The sequence below is a fragment of the Cavia porcellus genome, unplaced genomic scaffold, assembly GCF_034190915.1.
Source record: "Cavia porcellus strain 051 isolate PalLab524CR breed Dunkin Hartley unplaced genomic scaffold, mCavPor4.1 scaffold_7, whole genome shotgun sequence".
Classification (NCBI taxonomy): Eukaryota; Metazoa; Chordata; class Mammalia; order Rodentia; family Caviidae; genus Cavia; species Cavia porcellus.
Genome location: NW_026947490.1, coordinates 16,726,522 through 16,752,595, shown reverse-complemented (window position 1 = coordinate 16,752,595; position 26,074 = coordinate 16,726,522). Strand labels below are relative to the sequence as shown.

Genomic DNA, 26,074 nt, shown 5'->3' with positions numbered 1-26,074 from the left:
TAGTGAGTGTCAGGGAAGATGCAGAGTTTATAAAAGCAAAAAATACTGGCCCCCAAAAATAAAATAAACTGGACATATGCTGATGAGAATTGAAACTAGGGGCTCAGTACAGCTGTCTCGCTCTCCAGGAGGGTCTGGTTCGAAATCCAACGGTGTTCCTTTTTTTTTGGTATTAGGAATTGAACTTAAGGCCTTGCACTTTTTCTTTTTACTCTGGTACTGGGACTTGTCTAAGGACCTTGGCAAGCACAGGCTTGGCAGGCAGGCATCGTGCTGCTGAACTGTATCACTGGCCCCAAGTTCCTTAAATAAAATGCAATATGTGTACATATAGCTGATGCATATCCTCTTATACACTGTAAAGCATCTTCAGATTGTTTAAAATACCCAATACAAGGTCAGTGCTGTGTAAATCGTTGCTATACTTTATTGTTTAGAGAAGAGTAATAAAAAAAAAAAAAAAAAAAAAAAAAAAAAAAAAACTTGTACCTGTCCAGTATAGATGTAATACACCTTCAAGTTTTGATTTGCAATTGGAAGAACTCCAGTGTGGAACTTGCAGATGTGGAGTCCAAAGATATGAAGGGACAACTGCATGCTTTTTAAAAAGTTGCGGTGACTGAACCCAGGCCCTTTGCACTGAGCTACATCCTCATCCTTTTGTTTTGAAACAAGGTCTTACCAAGTTGCCCAGGCTAGGCTGACACTTGTGATCCTGCTTCAGCCTCCCAAAGTGCTGAGATTACGTGTGTGCCATCAGGTCCAGTCTAACTGCAAACTTTTATTGTTTGAAATGCTTTATTGAAAGAGGAAACTAAAAGAAACAAACCCTCTACTGGATTCCCACTGTGCTTAGAATAAAACCCGAGTGGCTCCCATGGCCCATAAAAACGTCCCAGTCTGTCCTACTTGGGTCTTGTTCTCCCAGCTCATATCCGGGCTCACTCTGCACAGGCTGTGCCATTCCACATCCATGACTGGAAAACTCTTTCCTGGCTGGCTTCCATCTAGAGCTGGCTGGCCCCCCAAACCACATGGCTGCCTTTGCCAGGAGCTGCCCAACTACAAGCAGCCCTCCTGTCATGCGGTAGCTCATTGCCTCTATTTCTTTCTTAGAAGTGATCACTACCAGACCCTATAGTATATGTCTATATTTTTTTACTCCCTGTCCTTTCCCAGAGTACACAAACTCCAAGATAGCAGGCCCCTGCTTTGCTCACCACTCAAGCCCTGGCACTGCAGATGGAAGTGGTACATAGTAGGGGCTTAGTAAACACAGGCTGAACAAAGATATCAAGTGCAGTCCAGTGTTTCCTTGAGCAAGCTGCTTGTAGTACTGTGCGCTTCATCTAGAGATGTGGGTGAGGCATCAGGGTTGCTGTGGAGAATGTACAAGATTGCCTGCATCCAAGAAGCTTAAACCAGTAACTGGCATAGCTAGGGGTTCACTCCCATCTATCACCACTGTCACTGTTCTGGTTGAGACAGGGCTTATTGAGACCCTCTATTGAAGCCTAGGATGGCAGGGCCAGGGACGTCTCTGGGAGCCACCAATCCCCAGCCTGCTCTTGTCTCTCACCTTCTGGGCGTGCCGTCCTCAAAAGGTGGAATGATGACCACTTTCACGGTGACAGAAGTGCGCAGCAGATCGATCATCTGGTCATGGGTCAGTGTGACCACGGCCACCTTGCAGATCTCCACCAGCCGGCTGCCCTGTCGGAGGCCAGCCTGCCAGGCGAAGCCATAGTCCTCCACCTCAGCCACTGTGCCATCATACTTCACGTGGAAGCCCAGCTGCCCCAGTCCATTCCGCCGCAGGGTCATGTCCACTGTCTCCCAGCCGTTGGTCATCACCTGTGGGCAGCAGATGGGATCTAGCCTCAGACACTTGGGTCAGAACCTCCAACCCCCATTAAGATGAAGACCTGCTGACTCCCTCCTCTCCTTCTCATGCAATGCCAGGATGCAAAGAGAGAGGGCATCACCTGGTGCCAACTCAGGCTTCCATAGAGGAAATGTGGATAGGCTAGCTGTGGCTTACTGGTGCACAGGGTCTCCAAATGCCCATCTCCTTCCTTCTTCAGATCTGGCAGAATGCACTGCTGACCACTCGGGTCAGCAGGGTGACCCGGCACTGGGATGAGCAAGTCCCCTTGGCTGGTACATGGAATTGCCAGCACGAGACCCTGTGTGAGGCCTTTGTCTCTGGCAGGAATATTCTAGACAGCAGCGGCTGTCTGGAAAGTGTAGGTCCCAGTGTTAGAACAGAATGAGCAGAGCCCCAGCCAAGCCCAGGACACATAAGTAGCGCAAGCAACAAACAAATCTTGTTTGCTTTAATCCACTAATGTACCCCATCTGACACACTGACTCAACTGAAATGAGTGGATGATAAACAACAGAGTGGCAAGACTGGGACCTTCTCTTGCTTGGGCACCCATGCTGTGCGATGGTTTATATTAGCCATTCCCTAAGGGCCTCGTGCACTCACCAGCAGGCTTTGGAAGGTGATCGGATTACGGAGGTGCTATAGCTGATGCACTGTTAGGAGGAAGGGGCTCATCTGAAGACCTGGACCACTGTGGGTGTGACCTGGAAGGGTATCTCTGCCTCCCTGGCTTGTTCCTTCCCTCTCTGCTTCCTGGCTGCCATGACATGAGTGGCAGTCGTCTGCCTGGGCCCTTCCACTGTGCCACTGATCATGCATGCACTGAAACTTCTGAAACATGAGCTGAAACAAACCTTTCCTCCTTCGAGATGTGGATGCTGGGGTGCTCTGTCCCAGCAACAAGGAAAGTAACTAATATATACAGTATTCTTCTATTTGGTGACATCATTCCCAGAAGCATAAATCCCATCTTCTGATCAGAACTTTCCCAAAAGGGAGCTGAAAAGACTAGAGTCTCGCTCCGATTATTCCCCATTTCCTGCTTCCCTTGTGTGAGATTTTTCCCATTTCCACATTGTGAATGTAAGACATGAAGGAAAGAATCTGTTGATAAGAGCCTCGGGCCCTCAGCTTGCCATTAGTGGTTCTGCCTCTTCTGGGGATACAAAGAGATGAGCTTCACAAGCCAGTTACAGCAAGATCTACCTACCCTCTTCTTAAAACTACATTATAGAAAGAGAACAAGTGGGGGCTGGGGATTTAGCTCAGCGGCATAAGCACCTGCCTTGCAAGCAGGCGGTTGTGAGTTCAATCCCCGGTACTGATAAAAAAAAAAAAAAAAGAGAACAAGTAATGTTCAAATTTCCCATGAGAAGCCATTCGTTAGCTAGAAATTATGCTATTTAATGTACTTATTGCTGTACAGTGCTGGCTTTCACACTCTTTTGACTACCACTGGAAGAAATAAGTCACAAACTACATATTCACACATTTACACACACCACAGACACAAATACTCCTTGCAATCCAAATCGATCACATTCTGGAGTGTGGATAGCTAAGATGGGGTGGCAAAAGAGTTCCTCAAAAATGCCAGCAAATTGGTTTGAGGGCTGATTTGGATAGTGGAAATTTGGAAGAGAGGGAAACGTGTGTGACTAAAAGTCTGCTTCTGCTGGGTGTGGTGGCTCATGCCTGCAATCCTGCACTGGGATGAGGTAGGAGAACTGTTGTGAGTTCAAGATCAGCCTGAACCTCAAGGTGAGACCCTGTCTCAAAAAAGGCTGCTTCACACAATAGTATTTTTCATTATTCACAACGATGTACTTTGATAGCTGTGTGTGCACGTGTGTGTGTGTGTGTGTGTGTATGTTATAAAGAAAAGTCCTGTGTGGCCATGCCCGATACCAGCTGGGCCACATCAGCCCTCAGAGGCCCGTGTTCCTACCTTCTAGAAAGGCCCAGACCAAGTGTTGGTGACAGCGCAGCACACGCTGCAGCAGCACTGCCCACCGTCACCTGCACTGACTGTCTCCTTCCTCCTATGGGGAAAGACCCTTAGTACAAAACACTCTCCCAATGCCAACAACAGGGATTGAATTTAGGGTCTTGTACATGCTAGACCAGCATTCACGAATGCCCCCGAGCTACCTGCCAAGCCCGCATACATATATTCTCACAGTTTCCCAGACTGGCCTCTAAATAGCAATCCTCCTGCTTCTGCCTTCTAGATACCAGGGATTAGAGGTGGGGCTGCACCTGCCCAAAACAGACTGTTGATGCATTTCTCAGCTTCCCTTGTGGCTGGGTAAGGATATATGGTTTAATTTTGGCTGGTGGAATAAGAAATGATAGAACTTCTACTTTTTTTTTTTTTTTCTTGAGGCAGGGTCTCACTATGTTGCCCAGCCTATTCTCAAACTCCTGAATTCAAGTGATTCTCTTAGGAGGCCTTAGTCGCCTAAGTAGCTGGGACTATAGGAGTGGGTCACTACACACCTGGTGTAACTGTGGTTACTGAACACAAAATGATGTGCCTTCCATACTCATGTATTCTTTCCTGAGCACAAGAACGTGGACATGGAATGACTTGGCACTGACTGTGTAGAGAAGTACAATACCTCTCTAGACTAATATGAGGGCAAGGGTGAGCCACAGGACCATGAGTGCTAGCCCCTGAGCTCGCATGCTTCTCTGCCAGCCCGAGAGCCAGTTAAAAGGGATAGAAGGTCCTGTCTCAGCCTCTAGTTTGCTAGGTCTCTATTTTATTTTAGCAGCTCAGTCTGTACCTACTGCAGCTGCTTTGGGTCATTTGGTGATGGAGAGAGAGGGAGGAGAGAGACAGAGAGAGTGTGAGCAGGAGCAAGACAGGAGTCCTGAAACTTTTGTCTCTTCTGCTTTCATAGCACATTCAAGAGCCTGCATGAAGAAGAGAACCATTCCTAATGTTTACAAGGTTCCAGAAAGGCCGCAGGGCTTAGGGAGCCACACAGGACATCTAATCTACAATTCAAACAAAGCCCTGCTGGTTACAGCGGCCACCCAGCCCAGCCCTAAGCCCTAGGTTTAGCCCTTTCCACACTCAACTTCAGAGGTCTCTCACTCACAAGGCAGGTACAGCTCCTCTGCTTATGCTACAGAGAACAAAACTGAGGGTGCTGTTAGTCACAGGTGACTTCCTGCCTTTGGCCCCTCCGCTGCTTACCTGGTGCTACGCTGCACCCCTATGTTTCTCTTTTTAATCTGCAACCTCTTGAGTAATGTTTCTCTCTTTTATAGTGTTAGCAAAGGACATGGGATGTGAGTCATGGCCAAATGGCACACTGTGCCCCAAGTAAAGGGGGTACCTATTGTCCCCCTTCAGCTGACCACTGCTCTTGTGAATGTGAGTCCAGTATAGCCAGATCCCCCAATTTTTCAAGGAAAGTCAGATTCATATGAAATCCTGTGTTAAGCTTTGCAAACCAACTATGGAGCTGTAGCCAAGCTGTGGACTGGGGACCTGCTTGTCTAATTTAATTTAGGTCCCTATGACAGGTTCTCTTAACATTCTCAACACCTTTCTTTTAACCTCCTGGTACTTGTAATTGCTTGTTATGTATCTGCCCAGATGGGAGCCCCATCAAGACAGGCCAGGGTCCATTACTTTTACTGCTGTGTCCCAGGGATGGCTAGCCAGGGCCAGCACACTCCAAAACCTGCCGTTAACAAACAAAGGGACATGAGTCATTCATCAAAAGGATGTCTAGGACAGTGGAATGGTACAGTCAGCTAGCCCTGGGTCTGGATCGTAGTCCTGCCAGGGAAGGATAGGGGTAGCTCGCTCTGGTAGCTGTCACAGAAAGCAACACATTGTCCCCTCACAGCAGATGACTTTTGTCATCTCTTCCTAGCCCACTGACTCCTTGGCAGGCTCTGGGTGTTGAGACTGGGGGTGGCCATGGAAATGTGCCCTCAGAGGACAGCACCCATAGTGGAATAGGGGTGGGGATGGAACACAGTGGCAGTGAGAGGAGTGGGTAGAATGTGTAGCCTGCACAGTGCCTAGCATGGTCCTTGCTACAGAATGAAAGCTGCAGTCAGGGTAAGAGAGGTGAAATGACCTGGTGTTGAAGAACTCAAGGTCTTCTTTTACTCTGGGCCCTAGGAAAACTCTCTCTCTCTCTCTCTCTCTCTCTCTCTCTCTCTCTCTTTTGGTACTTGGGATCAAATTCACAACCTCACGCTTGCCAAGCAGGTGCTTATGCCACTGAGCTAATTTCCTGCCTGATGCTTTATGTCTCTAGATCTCAGTTTCTTCATCTGTGAAGTGGGCATGACGCTGATATCTACCTCCCTAGGCATCTGTGAGGAAGAAGGCAAAAGCACACAAAGGGCAGAGCAAGTCTGACCCACAGCTGGCCCCCACGAATGGCCCTGTTCCCATTACAGGGACAGCACATGTTCTGTGGGTACACAGCACACACTGACAAAGTGCTTGCTGTGTCCTAAATGCTGGCCTGGGTGCCAAGGGCACAGTGGCGACACATCCAATGATGGGAAAATAGGCAGTGCGGGCAGCAGTACACTGGGCTAAACTGGGGAAAGGATTTTGCAAAGTGAGATAATGATACTGTACTGACATTTGACCAAAGGCTGAAGGAAGAGACAGGACAAGCCAAGAGCGGGTCAAACAAAGTAATCCAGTGAGAGGCTGAGTCCAGCCATCTGCCTAGCACACTGGAGGGGCAGTAGACATCTGTGTGGCTGTGACAGAGTGAGGGGGATACTAGGTCAGAAAAGCCAATCGGGACCTGATCACAAGTACCAGGGGGCCAGTGCAAGGGCTCTGCCTCTCCCTACAGTGAGCTGAGGTCTGGAGCACAGCAGTGACATGATCAGATCCCTTGGGCTCCCAAACTGAGAACAGACCTTGGGAAGCAAGGTGGAGGTGCAAAACTGGTGAGGAAGCGACCGCAGTAACCCGGGAGACCGCAGGCAGCTTGCACTGGGGTGCAGCCACAGAAGCAGATTAAGTAGCCGAGGTTGCTTGTGAAGGTGTGGGGTGACACAAGGGGAGCCAGGCTGATGGCGAGGCCTCTGATCCTAGCAAATGGAGGATGGACTTGGCCTCAACCTTACTGAACCAGGAAATCTGAGCAGGTGGGAGGAACACCAGTGTACTCTTAGTCATGTTAAGTTTCAGGGTCGCTTAGCCCAGGGAGATGCTGAGGAAGTAGAGACCAGTGTGGGCATACGCAGTTTTACAGTCAGAAAACTCTGGATTCAGACCCTAGTTCTGCTGCCTATTTGCTGTCTGATCTCTGTGAATATCTGTTCCTCTCTGTGCTTTGGTTTCCTTGTTTGTCAAATGGGGACAAGAACAGGACCTGCATTTGGGTGGGATGATCATGTGAGATCCTGTATGTGGAATGCTTAGCACAGAGCAAAGGTTCAATAAACTCATTCAATTAACCCACCAGTAACCTGTTTATTGAATACCTGCTATGTGCCAGCGGTGTTCTAAGCCTGTGAGATCAGCAAGTAAGCAAACCAGTCAATGGGAGCCCCAGTTTCTGGATCTCACCTTTCAACAGGAAATCTAAACATGGGCCATTATACTAAGAAGCAGCATGATATGGAAGGTCAGAGAAGCTGTGAGCAGGGCTTTACCAACCCTACCTGAACTTGAGGACATAGTGTAAAGGGCCTCAATGGGCTACGACAGCCCCCAGTCATAGTGGCAGTAGGAGGGCATAGCCCACCACTTCAGGTAAGTTTGTCTGGACAACATAACTCACCCAATCCTTAGAACCTGCCTATGCTATGGATATATAGGATATATATAGGATATAGGATAATTCTTGTTACTGTTTTTCAGTTAGAGAAACTGAGTCACACAAAGGCTAAGTAAATTGAATAGGAGTTCTCACAAATGCAATGCTGGGATTTGAGCCAAGCCTTCTGACTCTGGATCCTGTGCTCTCGCTGCCTTCCCTTAGCACTCACTAAACCTCTGCAGAGATGATCACTGTGCTGACCACAGTGTACTGTTCTGTGGTGCTCAGGTACAGCCCGGACACTTCTTAGCACAATACTTCAGGCAACCATTACCAACCAAGTTGTCACCAATCTGCCACTCTTGGTTTGGTCTAGAGATTATTATTTTTGTGTGTGTGGGTACCAGAAATTGAACTCAGGACCCTACGCTTACCAGGCATGCAGTATCACTGGGTTATATTCCTGGCCCTATTATTATTTTTACAGTAAGATTTTTATCTAGACTGCATCTTTGTCTTTTAACATGAAAAATTAGACTATTCACGCTTATTATGACTTTTGACATGGAATTTATTCCTGTCATTTAATTTTGGTTTCCTTTTGTTTGTTTTTTTTTGAGACAGGGACTTACTACGTAGTACAGGCTGGTCTTGAACTTGTAGCAATGTCTTTGTCTTTGCCTCCCTAAATGTTGGGACTACAGGTGTGTAATTAATACTTTTTTGTTTCCTGCCTCTGGAACCTTTTATAGGATTTTAATTCTTCTAGGAAAGTACTAAGCCTACTTACATTTTTTCACATGGGCTTATTCTTATATTTATTTTTGTCCTGAGGCAGTGGTGTGGAAAGTCACAGAGCATTAGCCCAAATCTTCCCCAGAAGACCCTGAGTTTAGGGCCCACCAGACCCACAGTGTGTAATTCTGATCTTCGGGTCAACTCGTGTTCCAGCCTGCTCGACTGGTGAGGGAAAGTATTTCAGTGGTTCCCAAGGCCTCTGTACCACTGAGCTCTCTTACCTTCAGTCTCTGCACAATTTCCCTTATGTCCTCCACAGAGCCCTCTGCAGCCTGCACAAAGATGTGGTCCCCTCGGCCATAAAAGATTTTCAGGGTTGAGGAGTCTGGGGTCCAGCCAATGACATCCCCACAGTAGCAGTTGAATACCACCTCCTTGGTGCGTAGGTCCAGAAGCACCACAAACTCATTAGAAATTCCCAAAATACAGTCGATTTCCACCCCCTGGGCATAGTCCTGAGCGGCCACCCGCCAGGCGATGGCCCCTGCACTGTGCTGCTCTGCACCTGCCCGGGCCTTTGTTTTCTCTTTCTTCTTGGAGGTCAGGGAGATGAGGTTGAATTTGCCAGTGGAGTCAATGGGGGTGTTGGAGACACAGTTTTCAGCCAGGTCCTTGAGGTACTCCTGGCGGGTCCGTGTGGCCATGGTATGGAACTTGTCAGACTTGTGTGCAGCATTCTCAGCGTTAATCACCTTGGCCAGCAAGAAGTCTCTGAAGACATCAGATTTGCGGAATGTAGTCCCATTGGGGATGGGAGGACCAAAAGGTGGAGCGTCTTTGGATCGGGTCACAGCCATGCTGGAGAGGGAGAAATTATTTAGATGTGAAAAACAAGTACCAAGCCTCTCTTTAGAGAAAAACCAGAATCAAAAGTAGAGGCTTCCCCCTTCCCAGTACTGAGGATTGAACACAGGGCCTTATGCGTGCTTGACAAGTGCTCTACCACTGAGCCACACCTGTGAGTTTCCCTTCTGTGAATGAAGGCCCCAGGTAGGAGGGTGCTAGAGACTCATACGGCAGGAAGGAGACTGGTTTTGTCTGCAAAAATTCAAGGGTGGTCAGGGAGCTCCTGAAAAGTCTAGCCAGCTGACAGCCAGTTCTGAAGCCAGCCCAGTGGCACCTCCTCGCCTCTCTTCTCTTCCCCTCACTCTGACCCTCATGGGTCAAAACCTGGCAGGCAGCAGGGATGGGAAGCAGAGAAGAGCACGGGAGAGAAATGAAGGAGAAGGCAGGCTTCCACTCCATCAAGGCTTCCAGACAGGGGAGTCCTGCACTAGGAGCAGGGGAAGATTTGTTGAGTCAAGTCTGGAGGCAATGAATTCCTGAATGTGACTTTCTAGTGACCGTCTAATAACTCAGGGGTCTTTGGCTGGGCTTGAATTTGTAATTTTCCTGCCGCAATCTCTTAAGAGTGCTGGGATTGTAGAAGTGGGCAGGAAGGTCAAGGTATCTGCCAAGGTATTTGCCCCAGGTCGGGGAAGATGACTTTTCTATTCTGTTTGCATGATAATGTAAGAGCTGAAATAAGAACAAATAAGAAGGAGCCAAGCTTCCCCTGGAGCACTGCACCTGTTATATTTGTCCTAAGGGACACCTTAGCTGGTGAGTGCTGCTAGCTCCCCATTGTTGTTCTTCCTAGTGCAGGGCACTTTTGTAAATACAGAAATTATGGATTAAAAAGTATTCCATGCGGGGGCTGGGAATTTAGCTCAGCGGCATAAGCGCCTGCCTTGCAAGTATGTGGTCATGAGTTTGATCCCTGGTACCAGTAAAAATACAAAAATACAAAAAAAAAAAAAAAAAAAGTATTCCATGCAATCCAAACACAATGTAATGCTTGTTTGGGTTTGATTGGCTCCCTGGCTCCCATCTTAATGGGGAACAGTACAATATTCATCCATTTGTTTGACAGATGTTTCTTTAGTATCCCTCGTCTGAGCAATGGATACAGTGACCCCTGCCTCCCAAGCTTCTAATTTAGGAGGAGCCACACACACACGAATTTACACAGATGAAGGACATGCACAGGGTAGTTACATGTCATGACAACAGAAGGCCCGATTTGGACAAGGGGAGCCTAAAGAAGTCACAATTAATCTAGTTCTAAGGGCTGAGCAGGGCTGGGGCAGAGGACTGCAGGTGGAGGGCACAGCATACACTACAGCAGAGTAGGAAGGGCGTGCAAAGTAGAAGGAATCCTCGGGTCCAGAGGTGGAGCCCAGGGAGCAAGGAGCGGGAGGTTGGGGAGGTCACAACAGTCAGACCACCCAGAGCCTTGTGGTACCTAGGCCCTGACATCTGGCTTCCAGTTGAGTTTGGCCAATGGGAAGCACTGGTGGAAGACAGGAAGGTGGGGACAGAGAGGCTGAAGTACAGTCATGTAGCATGTAATGACTCTGGGGCAATCATCTGTTGTTTGTTTGTTTTCTGAGACAGGGTCATGCTATGTAGTTCAAACTGGCCTTGAACTCATGATGTAGCCCCAGCTGACCTCAAACTTGAGGCAATCCTGTTGCCTCAGCCACCCAAGTGCTGGGATCACAGGCATGTGCCACCATACCCAGCTCTGGATAGGCCACTTATGTGACAGTGGACCCATAAGATTATATCATATATTACATTGTGGGCTCTTTAGTTTGTATAAGTATATCCTTATTTACATGATGAGATCAGCCAACAATGCACTTCTCAGAAAATGTTCCAATCATCAAGTGATATATGCTTTGTATTTCTTTCTTTTCCTTCTTTCCCTGATGGATTGACTTAGGTCCTTTGTCCTATCCTCCACACTGTTCTTGTTAGGAGGTCCAACTCCCACAGCTTCTAGGAACTTCTCCCATCACCCTCTAACCTTGCCAAACCTAGGTTAGCAGAGCTATTGGGAAGCCACTGCATGCCTCATTTTGCCATACCAGATCCCCAAACCTGCACACACCCCCATTAGTCTGCTCATCAAACTCCCTCAGTTAAATCCAACAGAATCACTGACTATCTGGATCTCTGATAGAAGCAGGCAGCACAAAGAGTAACAACAGAGCCAGACAAGGTCGCAGATGCCTGTAATACCAGGACCCTTGAGGCTGAGGCAGAAGGTCAAGTATGAAACCTGCCTGGGCAACTCAGTGAAATGCTGTCTCTAAAAAAAATTTAAAAAGGGCTCAGTGAGTGTAGCTCAGTACAAAGGTACAGGATTTAATCCCAGTATGGGAGGGAAAAAAGAAGGACAGCAAGCTGGCTATCTGCAGAGACCACTGTAGGAGCCTTGTGCAGAACACAACCAGTGCAGCGGACTAGGCAGACAGCCACTGCAGGATCCTCACTCTTCACCCACTTTGGTGGATGAGTGAGATCCATCTTTCTTCATCTTTCTTCTCTTTCCTGGTGCCCAAGGACAGCCACACAGCAGATCCCACTCTTAGTTCTTCCGTTTCCCCAACACTAACTAGCACAGGCACTCAATACTGACTGAAGTAACAACTGGAAGTGGAACAGATAAACTGAGAAGAAACGGATTCCCATTGCGTGCAGGTGCAGGTGCAGGTGCAGGTGCACTATTTCCTGAAACAGGCAGACGTTCCTCAAAGGCTGCACAAACCAGGCACGCTTCCTTCTGTGGCAACTCTATGGGCAAAGCCTTGGTCCTGGGCTGGTGCATGGTAAGCTGACTTTGCCAATACCTTCATTCTTTTTTTTTTTTCCTTGTTGTAGTTGTTTTTTGAGAAAGAGATCTACTATGTAGCCCAAGCTGGCTTTCAAATTGCAGTGATCCTCCTGCCTCAGTCTCCTGAGTGCTGGAATTACAGGTGTGCACCATACACCTGGATCAGTCCCTTAATTCTAATTCCTGATGTGATTCCACTGTGCTTTTCAGATGGGAAGAACTTTTGCAATTTCATTCAGTACTTGGTTGCCTAGAAGGACAGATTTTGGCTTTTCTCACTGTTCTGACTCATGATTATAAAAATCATGAAATTGCAAATTGTTGAAGGTTCTGGACAGTCAGAACAGCTGGTCCCCGACTTCCCAGGAGGAGGGAGGAGGCATGCTTACAACCCACAGACTCCAGGATGATGCTGGTATGCCATTCAGAAATGGGAAAGGCTGACAACTCGTTACATAACCAGGACATGGTATGACCACCAGGACTCCTGTAGTCCTGTAGCTCAGTAGGTCTTTCTAGAATGCTCACAATTATTGATTTAACAATCCTCTGGGCCTACAATGTATGAGTCAGAGATTTGTTTGGCTAGCACTTTGGGGACCACTATGGGCCAAGCACTGTGCCATAATAGACACAGGAAGGTAACTGTGACATCAGGTTGCCTTCAAGGGATGAAGAAGCCACACCAGCAAGTTTATTTGTTTGTCCTTATGGATTTTTTTTTGGTTTGTTTTTTGAGGTAGAGTTTCACTGCATAGCCCAGGCTGGCCTTAAGAATTCAATCCTGCCTCAGACTCCTGAGTGCTAGGATTTCAAGTGTGTTACCAAGTCAGGTGAGTGAGTTGTTTTTATGCTGCCACAGAAACCCATTTGGCAAGGGTACAGGGAGGGTGTAATGACCACTGGAGGGTATCAAAAGTATGTGAAGGAGGATTAGAAATTCACTGAAGGGAGATCAGGAGTGGGGTGGAGGGCAGTCAGGGTGGATGGATTGGGACCCAAGCTCTTTCTTACAGTGGAGACCCAAGGTCAGCTGTGCCCAGAGAGCAGTGATAGAAAGGGGTGGGTGAGGGGCCACTTTGGTTTGAATTCTAACAGTTTCTTTTTTTAAAAATAGAAAAGGGTCATGTGGCACATGCCTATAATCCCAGCACCTGGGAGGCTGAAGCAGGAGGATTGCCTTGAGTTTGAGGCCAGCCTGAACAAGGCTGTCTCAATAAACCAGAGAGAGACAAAGGGACAGATAGACAGATATAGAGACAGACAGAAAGACAGACAGACACACACACACACACACACACACACACACACAGAATGCAAGCAAGAGAGAGAAAAGAGGGAGAGAGGAGAGCTGAAGCAATTAAGGCAAAATGGTAACATCTGTTATATCTGGTGGTGGACACATGGGTGTCTGTTACATTATTTTCTGCACTTTTCAGAATGCTTAACATATTGCAAAATAAAATTACTTTAAATTAAACTGTACAAAGCAAAAAAGGCTGGGCATCAAAAGAAGTTGTCCACCTTCTTCTCTTTAGAATAGACCAGGCAGGGGCTGCCTGGGGCAGCAGAGGTGAACCAGAGGAGGGGAAGAGGCAGGGAGGGAGAGGAGAAGAGCCACCAGGCCAATGCAACCTCCATCTCTGATCATAAGAAGACAGATTTGGGATGTGTGAACATCTCCCACCTTCTCTCACCACGGCTACCCCTCAGCTGCCAAGGAACCACGCTCCTTTAAACCCCGTCACCACCTAAGTGGCCTGAGCCCAAGCAGCTGCCACTCTAAAGTCCCAGGAACAAATGGGCTGGGGAAGGTGGCCTTGTGCCTGGGACATGACCACAAGGTGGTCCTGCCATGCAGTGTGCTCCCAGCAGCTGTGAGAATACCTCCTGCACAGTGAGCCCTGCGCAGCAGAAGGCCCTGCCCTTTTCTCGGACAACCAGATAGCAGAAGAAACTGGTGAACTCTGGTGATTCCACTAAGCCTACTTGTGCACACACGCACATACTCTTGACCCAGGGCATCTATGTGAGGAATTTATCCTACAGCTGCACGCTTGGTCACAGTGCAATGAGCAGAAACAAGGTCATTCATTGCAGGCACCAGGAAGTAAGCCCATTCCCCCGTAACGGAGCACAGCAGGAGATTATCACGCATCCATACTACACAATGTGCAGCAGTCAGAAGGAAGCAAAAAGCTTCCTTATGGACCAAAATGGAAGGATCTCAAAGCCTGTGGCATGAAAAAAAATAAACGCAGAACAGTGGGTATAGCATTTCCAAAGTGGCAAAGGAACATTTACACGGATTTGCTACAGATGCCTGTAAGGTCAGGAAGCAAGAATCATGTCAACTGTGAAGTCAGCTGCATGGTTTGGGGGAGACTTTTATCTGTATACATTCAGGTAACCTTTGAACTTAAAGCCATTTTCAAAAAATGGAAAATAGCACTCTTTGCTGGTTCTTCTTTGCCTTGCGGGGCAGCCTCAACCCTGGGCTTGTGCTGCTGTTAGGAGGATGCAGGACAGGTTTGAGGCCTGCATCACTTGTCCATAAGTGAACTGCAACCCCCAACTCTGCCTTCCAAGCAGGACACCTCCATAGGGGATCTCTGCCTACCCTGCCCCCATCCCTCCATCCTCAGGATTTTCCTGGAGGTCATCACTCCTGAAGAGGTCTCTGTTCTGTGGCCTGCTGTCCAGGCCTGGTTGGCTTTTGGCTCTAGGCAAGTACCTGACTCCAGCCAGGTTGGTAGGCCTCCCTTCCATGGCTCCTGCTTAACTGCTGGGAAAGAAAAGCCCACCCTCTGTTGCATGTGTAGCTGATGGGATGTTAAATGACAGCTGCCAACAAGCACAGCGCACATAAAGACTTCCACATGCCATCTTTCCCTCTTTTCCCGGTGCTAGGATTGAACCCAGGGGTGCTCTACCACTGAGGTACATCCCCGGCCTTTTTCATTTTGAGACAGGGTTTCACCAAATTGCTCAGTCTGGCTCGAATGTGCAGTCTCCTGCCTCAGCCTCCTGAATAGCTGGAATCATAGGCCTGGGCCACTGTGCTTAGCCACTGCTTCTCCCCAAGACTGGGGACTGAAGACAGGGACTTTGCACTAAGTTACATCCCCAACCCTTTTTGTTATTTTGAGACAGGGCCTCACTAATTTATCCAGATTGGGCTTGAACTTGCAATCCTCCTGTCTCAGCCTCCCCAAATGCAGGGATAATACGGGTGCACCACCGTGCCTTACTCATATGACCTTTTTTTCCAGTTTCCAATCAGTTTATTGGTACATTTTATGTATATATAATGACCACATGCATCATAGAGAACTTGCATCTGTACATGATATAATTTGATTTTTCCCCCCGATTCCCCTACCCTCCAATCAACCTCTCCTCCCCTGCACACACAATTTTTTTTTTTTTTTGTACTGGGAATTGAACTCATGACTGTGTGCTTGCAAGGCAGGCACTTATGCCGCTGAGCTAATCCCCAGCTGCACACATTTGTGAAAGCCAATAAATACAACTATCATTTTGCCTTCGGCCCAACTGGGTTTTCTATCATTTGCAACAAAAGAACCCAGGCAAACACAATTCCTGACTGCCTCCTTATGTGAACCGGGGAGCCACACCTCTGTGGGGCTCATTCTGATGGGGCTCTAGCTTGAACTCAGGACTACAAGCACGCATGGGATACGTACCTGTAGCAGACATTCTCAGTGCAGGGGTTGTGAACTCGGACGATGATGAAGACGTGCTGAAAATGGGAGCGGATGTTCTTGGGGGTGAAAGGCAGCGCCCCTGGCTCCTGGAAGATGATCGTCACGATGTCATTCCCTATGTGCCTCTTCCTCAGCAGCTGGGAAATGGACATCAGAGGGCAGAGAGGGAAGTGTCATATGCTGGCTTGAGGGGTTCTGCTTGGACCACTGCAACAGATCCTTGCCATCCCCCTGCTCCTGTCCTGTCCCCACAGTCTGGACCCACAAGCAGCCAGAAGGAAGCTGTGTGTGCTGGAGTCAGGTCACATCCCTCCCTGCTCAGAGCCCTCATGCAGTTCCATTTCACTCAGACTCAAGGACAAAGTCCCCACTGCTACCTAGTAGGTGCAGGTGGCCACGCCCTTGCTAGCCCTTGCTGCTCTCCTGGGCCCATGCATTGGCTATTCCCTTGCCCCAGATCTCCATGTCGCTTCTTTCTCCACCCCTTCAGGACTTTGCTGAAAAGTCCCTCTCCTGTGGACCCAACACGGCCCACCTTTGCCTTCCTGCCCCCATCACTGAACATTACACGTGGTGCACAGTGGCTTTCCTTCTTCTCTGTTTCTTGTTTGTCTTCTCCCACTCAAGAGCCAGCGCTAGAAGACTGGACATTTTGCCGTTGTGATCACGGCTCACTGCTCTATCCTTGGCACCCAGGACACTGCCTGGCATACAGAGGAATCCAATAAACTATACTTACTAAGGCACAGCACAAGCCTTTGACTTGCTCAAAGCCACACTCATGGGCAATGGCAGTCTGACCAGAATACAGGCAAGCTGATTCCAGGCCATATCCCTCTCCAGGATGCCTCAGTGGAGAAGGCTGGAATGGTGGGGCTTCAGGTGGGCCCAGGGGAGGCTGCCCTCTCCCCTTTGCTTGTCAGTCTCTGAGGAAGACGCTGGGGTCTACACTCCTGGTGATAGTCATGGCATCCTGCCTAATTGCTGAGATTATGCTGTTCTTCTTTACACAATCTTTCTGCACTCGCTAAGGAACCCAAGACTGTGATGCGACCCACAGACAAGGTGCCCCACATAGGAGGCCTGAGGTGATTCTGATATAAAATCCAGGCACACTTAGCAACTCAACTAATCTTTTCAATCTCTTAGTTCTCATGTGCTTTGAATGCTACCATGACATACTGACAGATAAAGGAGCTGTGGGCTATGGTCAGCCCTGTACTAGGATCATCTGATAGCCACAATTTAAACTCACAGCCTCACTGAGCCTTCATACCTCTGTAAGGCGACAGCTCTTTCTTATCCCCTTCAGAGAGGAGACTCAAAAACTAAATGACTCACCCTTCGTCATGAGATAATGGAGGAAAGAGCAGAATTTTAATCCATTTTTGCTTTTCTTTCTTTGAAATACTGTGGATCAAATCTAGGGCCTTTGCACTGAGCTACATCCAATTGCCCAGGCTGGGCCTGGACTTGTAATCTTCCTGCCTCAGCCTTCCAGGTGCTGGGACTAAAAAGTGAGCACCATGGCCACTGCCCCACTTCTGTTTGTCTACAGGCCAAGCTTCACCCATCACATAACTGGCACCAGGGCAAGATACCTGGGCATGGGAGGAAAGACCCTTCTCCTCAGTATGAACACGACCATCTGGCCCATTTCATAGAGGAAGGACCAAGGCTCAGAGAGGAAAAATTACTTACCTGAGGCCACATAGCTAATGAGTAGCAAAGAAAAAAATTCAAACTGAGGCCTAGTTCCAGGCACTATATATATACTTTATTATTATTTTTTAGATAGGATTTCAGTAAGTTTTCTAGGCTGGCATTGAACTCTTGACCTCAAGTGATTCACCACATCCAGCTAGAGTGATACTTTAAGAGCACATTATTAGGTCAACCTTAGGAAATTGCTGATATGTGACCTATAAAATTTACAATGTCAAAAAAAAAAATTTACAATGTCATTTGTACCAATAGGGAAAAATTCTCAGCACTTCGTGGGATTTCTGCTCATAAGAAACCAGCCAAAAGTCACTCCTCAGGCCTGAGTGTAGATGTGTGTTGCTGTCCACCCCAGATTCCTTCCTGCTTCTGAAAGCCACACTTCTGAAAGCCCTCTGAGGAAGCACCACTCTGACATCTGTCCTGTTCACATTCAGCTGACTCCACTCACTCTGCTGGGGTGGGCAGGTCCCTCGGCCATGGCCAGACAGCAGCCCAGGGACTGGCATGTGCACGGTTCAGTGAAATTCAGTCCAGAAACAGCTCTAGGACACCAGAAGCCAGACTCTTCTCCGTGGAGTGGCTAAGTTTGTGGGATGTGACCTAGTGCTGTTAGGAAGACCTGCGAGTACAGTTACTACAAAGAAAACTAGAGAGAAGAGACAGATGGGATTCCTAAGGCTACCTGAGCCCTGGGTCTAGGTATGCTTAAAGCCAGCACACTCTTAGAACTTTGGTTACACCCTATAAGTACCAATTTTTGCTTATACCAGATTGGTTTGAGTTTTTGGTCAAAATAATGTTAACTAATTCACTGTTCTTTTTCACAAGATGCCTAAAGGGAGTTAGCACAGCCAGAGGCAAGCAGCGTGGCCAAAGAACAGAAAGAGAACCATACAAACCGCTGGCCGAGTCTCTACCTATGGATGAAATGATTAGAGTACTGAGGGTCTTCAGGAGCCTCCACTCACTCACAGGAAGATATTGAGAGCAATGCGGCAGGTGCCGGCAGACGGCCAGGGGAGGGAGTGCACTTGGGGCCACGTGTGTGCCAGCCAGAAACCACTGACCTGCTGCCTGTTGTTGGGCGTGTAAGGGAGCAGTGTGGAGACGTGGAACATGATCTCGTAGTCCTGGTACGTTGTGTAGAGGGAGTGGGTGCCCGTGGAGTCAGCTGGGATGGAAACACCGGTTAGTACCACATTTCCAGAGTCTTTGGGTTTTTGCCATATCCCACATACCATCTGTGCTGGTTTTCAACTTGATGCTTTTACTTAAGTCCACTTCTTTTTTTTTTTTTTTTTGGTCTTTTTCCTTTTTGTTGGTACCAGGGATCGAACTGACGACTGCCTGCTTGCAAGGCAGGTGCTTATGCCGCTAAGCTAAATCCCCAGCCCCCTTAAGTCCACTTTTTAAAATGAAATAAATTTACAAAAAAAAGGAACCCTCTTGTTATACAACTCTCAGATTGAAAACATTTCCAAACCTCATACTACCCAGAATCAGTGAGGAGGCAGAGAAACTACAGCCCTTTATATGGCTGGTTAGGTGGGTAAATTGGTGCAACCACTTTGCAGAACTTTTGGCAGTGTCTCTTAGACAGCACAGCATTTCCTCTCCTGGGACACAGCCCAGAGAAACACACTTTTGGATATGGGAACAAGGATCTTCCGTTGTCAGTCAAACGAATGGACAAACACAAAACACTGCAGAACACACACGCCATGGAAAAATACACCACCAGGAAAAGGAAGAGGCATAGCTGCCACATGGGTGAATGCTACGAAAGATACCAGGCACAAAGGCGCACGTATTGTATGAGTGCGTTCATGTTACATGCAAAAGCAGATCAAATGAGTTACTGTGCGAAGTTTATGTGCAGGAGGTCTTGGGTTTAGTCCACCAAAACAGTAACAACAGCAACAACAACAACAATTAAAACAACAACAATGAACAGTTCTAGCTGGGCATGGGGGTGCATGCCTGTAATTCCAGCACTTTGGAGGTTGAGGCAGGAGTTCAAGGCTAGCCTGAGCTACTTAGCAAAACTCTATCTCAAAAAGACAAAACAAACAAAAAATAGTTCTGTTTGGGGATGTACAATATGAAGAAAGCAAGGAAATAATTATCATGATAGGGTGCTGGTTATCTTTAATAGGAGAAGAATTACAATCAGGGAGAGGCACACTTAAATACAGACTTCGGATTTTGGAGGGAGAAACTGAGGCACAGAATGGTCACAATGCAAAAGAGTCTGAGCCAGAACTGAGTTTGACTGCCTCCAGATCTGATTTTTTTTTTTTTTTTTTTTGGACAGCGTTTCCCAGACAGGTCTCAAATTCCTGGGCTCAACAGCTCTCCTGCCTCAGCCTCCCTAGGGGCTGGGACTATAGGTGTGGTATACTATTGTACCTTGCTTACTGTTGCTTGCTTTTCTTTCCTTCTTTCTCCCAGGACTGGGGGTAGAACCTTGGGTCTTGCAGATGCCAGGCAAGTGCTCTACCACTGAGTTATACCCCAACCCCTTCAATTCTATTAACAGTATTCCCAGTTGTCTCTTGGTGTCAGTTGGGGACAGAGAAGACACAGCTGGGCAATGCCTGAGCAAGGTGATCCCCAGGTGGCTGCTAGAGCCAGGTGTACCCCTGCCTACTAGCTGCGGAGAGTGTGTGGGGCACTCCACTTCGGGGGTTCTCTGAGAAAATCTGCTTCCCACGGAGGCCATGTGGGAAGAGATTGACAGCTGTCTACTGGGGCTGTGCTAGGCACCTGGTCCTCACAGTGAGCACCTGGCATGGGGGAGGAGTGCGGCCTCACCTCACGGTGTGAAGAAGGACCCTGAGGCGTAGGAGGTGCAGAGAAGGGGAGAACATACCTCCTCTTCCTTTTCCTGCCTGTCTTGCTCCTTTAGTGAAGAAGGAAACTAACACCTCCAACAGCCATGCTTGCACTCGCCACTTCCTTGGTGCCAGGCTTGTTGTGAGGCTACTGGCTCCTCGGCCCTCTTTGGGAGCTGCTGTCCTCTAGGAGCTCCAGGAAGAGCCCAGTGGAGGGAGAGCCTAGGACCTCTGGGTTAACCCCTAGCACCAGAGAAAGCGCAGCTACAATGCTCACTTTACTGATGAGGGAACTGAGGTGCCTGAGTCATAACGTGGTGACAGGACAACCATACAGACACTGCCTGGGAAGTTGTGATACCTAGGGACATAACCCGTCCATATCCCTAAACTACTTATGAAACATTTCCAACCCACACACCAGATACATCAATATGTACATGGGCATCCCGTGTTCAGAGACTGCTCTGTGGTAGCACTGTGCCTGCCACTGCCTTAGGAAACAGGCCACTGCTGGCCCTCTGAGTGAGTGCTGCTTCCCAGTCCTACCCGTAGTCCCTGCAGCGGTGCCCACCACCTGGAATGTAGCGTCTATTACTTCTTCAATTTTTTTTTTAGTTTCATTGTTTAAGAATGAAATCTGAACTCTTGGTGAATAACTGGCATGCAAGGCACATCACTTGGTACACCCTCCTGAGACCTGTTATCTAAGTCAGACGTGAGGCAGGTGGCCTTCACCCTCCTCTGCCTGACTCCCACCCTTCCACTCCACAGCACTCCCAGTGGCCAGTTAGGAACAGGGTCTAGCAGTGTAACCACTGAGCCCAACGGCAAGGGGGGGTCCCTGAGTCATTAGAATACAATAAACTGTTTCCCCTAATGGCTGTGCTATTGGCTATTGGGTTGGCAGGCGGTGTTTAAAAGGCCCTGTTGTCCCTGTCAGGTGGGCGTGTGAAAGCTGCCCCCATCCAGCAGCCCCCACTTACTCTTGACGTCGAGCTGGGCTGCGTACTTGGTGAAGCCCTTCAGGCAGACCTTCTCTCCCAGGAGCTCGAGGAACTCCTCGAAGGCTGGACCGGCCTCTTCGTTGTTGTACATCTCCTCCTCAGAGCTCTGGCCAGCCTTGCAGTACAGGATGCCCACCTTGTGCTTCTGGCACAGCTGTGGACATAAGGGTGGCTGTGTGAGCAGCCGCAGCGGTGGTCACTAGGGGGCCAAGGGGACCACTCAGGAGCACAGAGCCACAGGGCATTCGTTCTCCTCTCTCCCATTCCAGGGAGGGATAGGGAAAGGGAAGTTAAAAAAACTAAGATGACATGTGCCATATACATGTACCAACCCCCCATGATGAATGTAAACATAATGTACTGCAAACATGGACTAATAAAAGGAAGAAAAAAAGCCCTCATGATGCCCACTTTCTCCACCCTGGGTGAAAGCAGATGGTGATGCCACTCTTGAGTAGAGATGGGTCAGCCACGGCCAGCTGCCTACAGGAAATGGATGAGTGTGGCTGAGATGTTACAAAATGGAGCAGAATCTACAGGGTTTAAGACTTGGGACTCTCACTCAATAACCATGCTTGCTTTAGGTGTCCTGGACTAACTTGGTTCCTGAGCCAGTGACAGATGCATGACTTAAGTGAAGCCAGTCAGCAGCTCTATAATGACCAAGACTCAGCTGGCTCATTCTAAGTATGGCAATAAACCCAACGGTAGTGCTGGGGGCTGCAGGAGATGACAAAAAGAAAAGGAGCCTGTGGGTAGAGATGGGGAGGAAAATTCATTTTCTCTCTCTCTCTCTCTCTCTCTCTCTCTCACACACACACACACAAACACACACACACACACACACACAAAGATGCACATGGGGACACCAGGAGTTCCTTCCTGGTGGCTGTCTGGTCCTCAGCCTATTTCTTGACATACCTAGAACTAGTTAATAAATCCCTCCTGTTGCTGAAAGCAGCTTAAGTAGGTTTCTGTTACTTGTCAAAAATAAATAAATGAAGTGGTCAAGACAGAGGGCCAGCGGGCTGTAGGCTGGTGCTCCCAGGCCCCACCTTCTGCCCACCCACACCATGCGCCAGCTCACCCCTTGCTCGTCCAGCTTCAGCAGCTGCTCCGTCACCTTTGGAGTGTTGAGGGCCAGTCGTAGGCAGTGGATGTTGAGCTCAGGGATGACATACTCCAGGGCATCCTTTAGGGGCAGGCCCCGTCCAGTGCCATGCTTGGTGGCTGTGGGTGTGGCATCCTCCAGGATGGAGCCCCGAAGGGTGATGAGCTGCCCAAGAGACAGAAGGGAAAGTCAGGCTCCCAGGGCCTTGAGAGCCACGAGGGCACATAAGCGTCCTGCCCTTCACGAGACATAACATGACAAGTGCTAAGGGCAGATGTTCTGGGGCAGAGCCCGGACTTGAACTTGTTGCTGCTTCCTACGTGACGTAGATCAGGTAACTTCAGATGTCTCAGGCTCAGCTTCCTCTTCCATGGTGTGAAAGTGGGCACAGTGCTAATGTCCGCACCCCAAAGGGATGCTAAATGGAACTCTGGATGTAACACGTTCTCCTTTGTCCAGCACACCCTGCCACTGCCGCCTCCAACTCAGGCCTGACTTCTCCACAGCTCATGTTTTTCCCTTTTTGCCTAAGAAATATAATCTACATATATAAAAGTATAGAATACATACATGATGGCCACAGAAAAGATTGACAAATGAGTATCTGATCAGTCACCACCCAGATTAAGAAACGCAGCATTTCCACTATCTGAAAGCCCTCTTACATCCCTGTCTTTCCACTGTTCTGACTTCTAGCACTGTAATTCATTCCTGCTAACTTGGAGCTTGCGGCAAGTGTTCTACCACTGAGCATTATCTAAAACTGGAAACCTGTATTTGTCATCTGTTGCATTCTCTCTCACCTCTCTTAGGGTCTGACTATGTAGATCAGGCTGGCCTTGGGCTCATCATGTAGCCCGGATCGGCCTCAACCCAGCAGCAATCCTCCTGCCTCAGCCTCCCAAGTGCTAGGATTACAGGTGTGCGCCACCGCTGCTCTTCCTTTCTTGCTAATGCTGTGTGCATGGAATCTGGCCACACTGTGGTGACAGACTGGTCTTTTTGCCATTATAGGGTTAATCCTTTCTAATTCTGGTGAGCACTGGAATGGGCTTCTAGCATCTGACAACTGCAAATAGCACAGCGGGACACATTCATGGAAGCACCTCTAGTGCACATGAACACACTCCCTTTCAGGTTTATACCTACGAGAGAAATAGCTAAATTACCAGGCATGATAAATTTTAGTTTTCCTGAACTGCAGAACAGTTTCCCAAGTGGCTGTACCAATTTACACCCTGCTAAGCCTTGGTGTGAGCCCCCACTGCTCTACATCCCACTAGCACTAGCTGTACCTCTCACTGCAATGCGCCTACTGCTGGCTGCCAGGTCAGGCCAGGTCTTGGGCTGGGCACAGCAGGTCAGCAGCACCCAAAGACTGCATGGCAGTGCGCCTGAAACATCACAGGAAAATCCTTCCCCCAGGGGCTGCTTATATGTACCCACTATACACGGAGCTGTGGTTTAAACATTAAACGTCAGTATTAACTGCAAAAACATGAGCACTTAAACCACCAGACACAGGAGGCAGTGGAAGTGTGTCAGGACTGTGCCTTTTGGCACACAGCCCACCCTTGCCAAACAGGACCTGGGTGAAATGCATGTGAGGAGGACTGGAGTGATCTCATGGTTGGGAGCTCCCAGCTCTGGTGCTGGTAATTAACAAGCAAACAAACCTTTCTAACCATGAGCAAGGCCATCTTGAATCAAGCCTTGCCTAGGCAATGATGTCAGGTATTCTGCCCAGGCAGCCTGGGTGGCCCTGGGCTGTGGGTTTCAACTTCTGCACCAACAGGCTCAGCATCGTTATATTCTATGACACTGTCCCGCAGCGCCCTCTGCTGGGACTAAGGGACAGCATGGAGCAGAAATCATTCTACCCTTGTTGGTTCTGACTCAAGTGCCTCATGCTTACTACTTTAAAAAGCTCGCTGCTCTTTCTTTTGCATTGGCGAGGAGAAGCAGGGCTCTGGTGGGTCATAAATGGTCACCTTTCTCCACCTGGTCATGTCCACTGTCACCTCCCACCTGCCTACTTCTGGTGTCCCTGACCCTCTCCCGCCCCATCCTCTCCATAGCAGCCTGGGTCAGATCACAGCTGTCTGCTCAGAGCCTGGTAACATCTGGAATCATCCTGCTCAGGAAACAAACCAAGGGAGCTGTGAAAGGGACACTGTATCTCCGTGTCCTCCTGACTGGGATGCAGTCCTGCCTTTCTCTGGCTGGGTGTTGGAGGATCTGTGGAGAGTCTTGCCTGGGAGGTTACCTGGGAGTCCTCTGCCTGGCTTTCTCCAATCCCAGTTCCATCCCTCCCTAGCTCTGGACTCTGGATGAGTGGCATAATTTGTCTGTGCCTATTTCCTGTTTCCACACAACAAGAATTAGAGTGCCCACCTCAAGCACTGAAAAGACTCAGTAAGAAAATCCACATGTGGTGTTTAGCTCTGTGTCTCACATGCAGTGAGAGCTCAATGGCATTAGCCACTGCTACAGGTGAATGTATCACATGTGTACGCACCATCAGTTTGTTTCTTTTTTGTAAGAGAATCTTTGTATTGATGTCATGCACTTTGAGTAATTACTTTGAAAAATAACGATACATGGGATATTAACTTTGTTATTCTCTTATGGTTATAAAATTTTATTTTTCAAATAATAAAAATAAATTAAAATGCTTTAATCTTTTTTTTTTTTTTTTTTTGGGTGCCAGAGATCAAGCCCACAACCTTGCGCCTGACAGGCAGGCGCTGTGCCACTGAGCTAAATCCCTAGTCCTAAAATGCTTTAATCTTGAACAAGAAGCAGCAGCTTGTTTTCGCCCACTAACAATATATTTTAGAGATATTGTAAGTCTGTGTGTATGCACGTATATACACACACCCCGCACACACATGAAATCAGAGGTACCGGCTGAATGCAGATGGGGTCCCACTAGACACTATATCCTGGCTTTATCTTTTTTTTTTTGATACTGGGGATGGAGCTCACGAACTTACACTTGCCAGGCAGGCTCTTATGCCACTGAGCTAAATCCCTAGCCCCGGCTTTATCTTACACTTTGCATATTTACATACTGTTTACTTTCTTAGCACTGAATATTTTTTAAATAAAAAAACTTCTAACCTTATCAAAACTGAGGTCAAAAACTCCTGCTTGCCAGTGCAAAGGGAGTTCACAGCACCTGGGGGCGCCTATGACAGTGAGGGGTACGGGTAGGGCAGCCCTGGCCTGTGTCTCATCCTGCCTGGGCTCTCTGGGAGCCCGTGTTTGGGCATGTGGTACCCGAGCCCGGCTCTGAGTCGACTGCCTCGGTGGGAAGCTTGGCGCTGCCAATGCTCATAGCCCATCTGCCGGGAGATGCGGGCCCACTCTAGGCTGTCTGTGGGGTGGCTGGGGGCAGCCATCTGGGGCAGGCCAGCCAGCTGGCTTGGAAGGCAGCCCGGGTCCTGTGCCCTGGTTTACAGGAGCCTCAGGCGTGCATGTGGACAGGAGGAGGACACAGTCCTCTGTGAGGTCAAGTGTGCTCCTCAGCATGGGCCTCTGACCTCTTGGAAAAGAACACC

The 26,074-nt window shown here is 48.5% G+C and overlaps 1 protein-coding gene across 11 annotated transcripts in view; it reads right to left on the bottom strand.

Annotated features, from left to right (window-relative positions):
- The window catches only part of Sipa1l3 (signal induced proliferation associated 1 like 3), a 218,558-nt gene that overhangs the window by 60,310 nt on the left and 132,174 nt on the right, over window positions 1–26,074 (bottom strand). For all 11 annotated transcript variants that reach the window (XM_013149874.3, XM_063252656.1, XM_013149873.3 and 8 more), the window contains 6 exons: window positions 22,488–22,676; window positions 21,380–21,554; window positions 18,627–18,730; window positions 15,814–15,971; window positions 8,667–9,243; window positions 1,580–1,854 (listed from right to left, as the gene is read on the bottom strand). In XM_013149874.3, coding sequence (XP_013005328.2) covers window positions 1,580–1,854; window positions 8,667–9,243; window positions 15,814–15,971; window positions 18,627–18,730; window positions 21,380–21,554; window positions 22,488–22,676 — 1,478 coding nt within the window. The remainder of the gene's footprint in view (window positions 1–1,579; window positions 1,855–8,666; window positions 9,244–15,813; window positions 15,972–18,626; window positions 18,731–21,379; window positions 21,555–22,487; window positions 22,677–26,074) is intronic.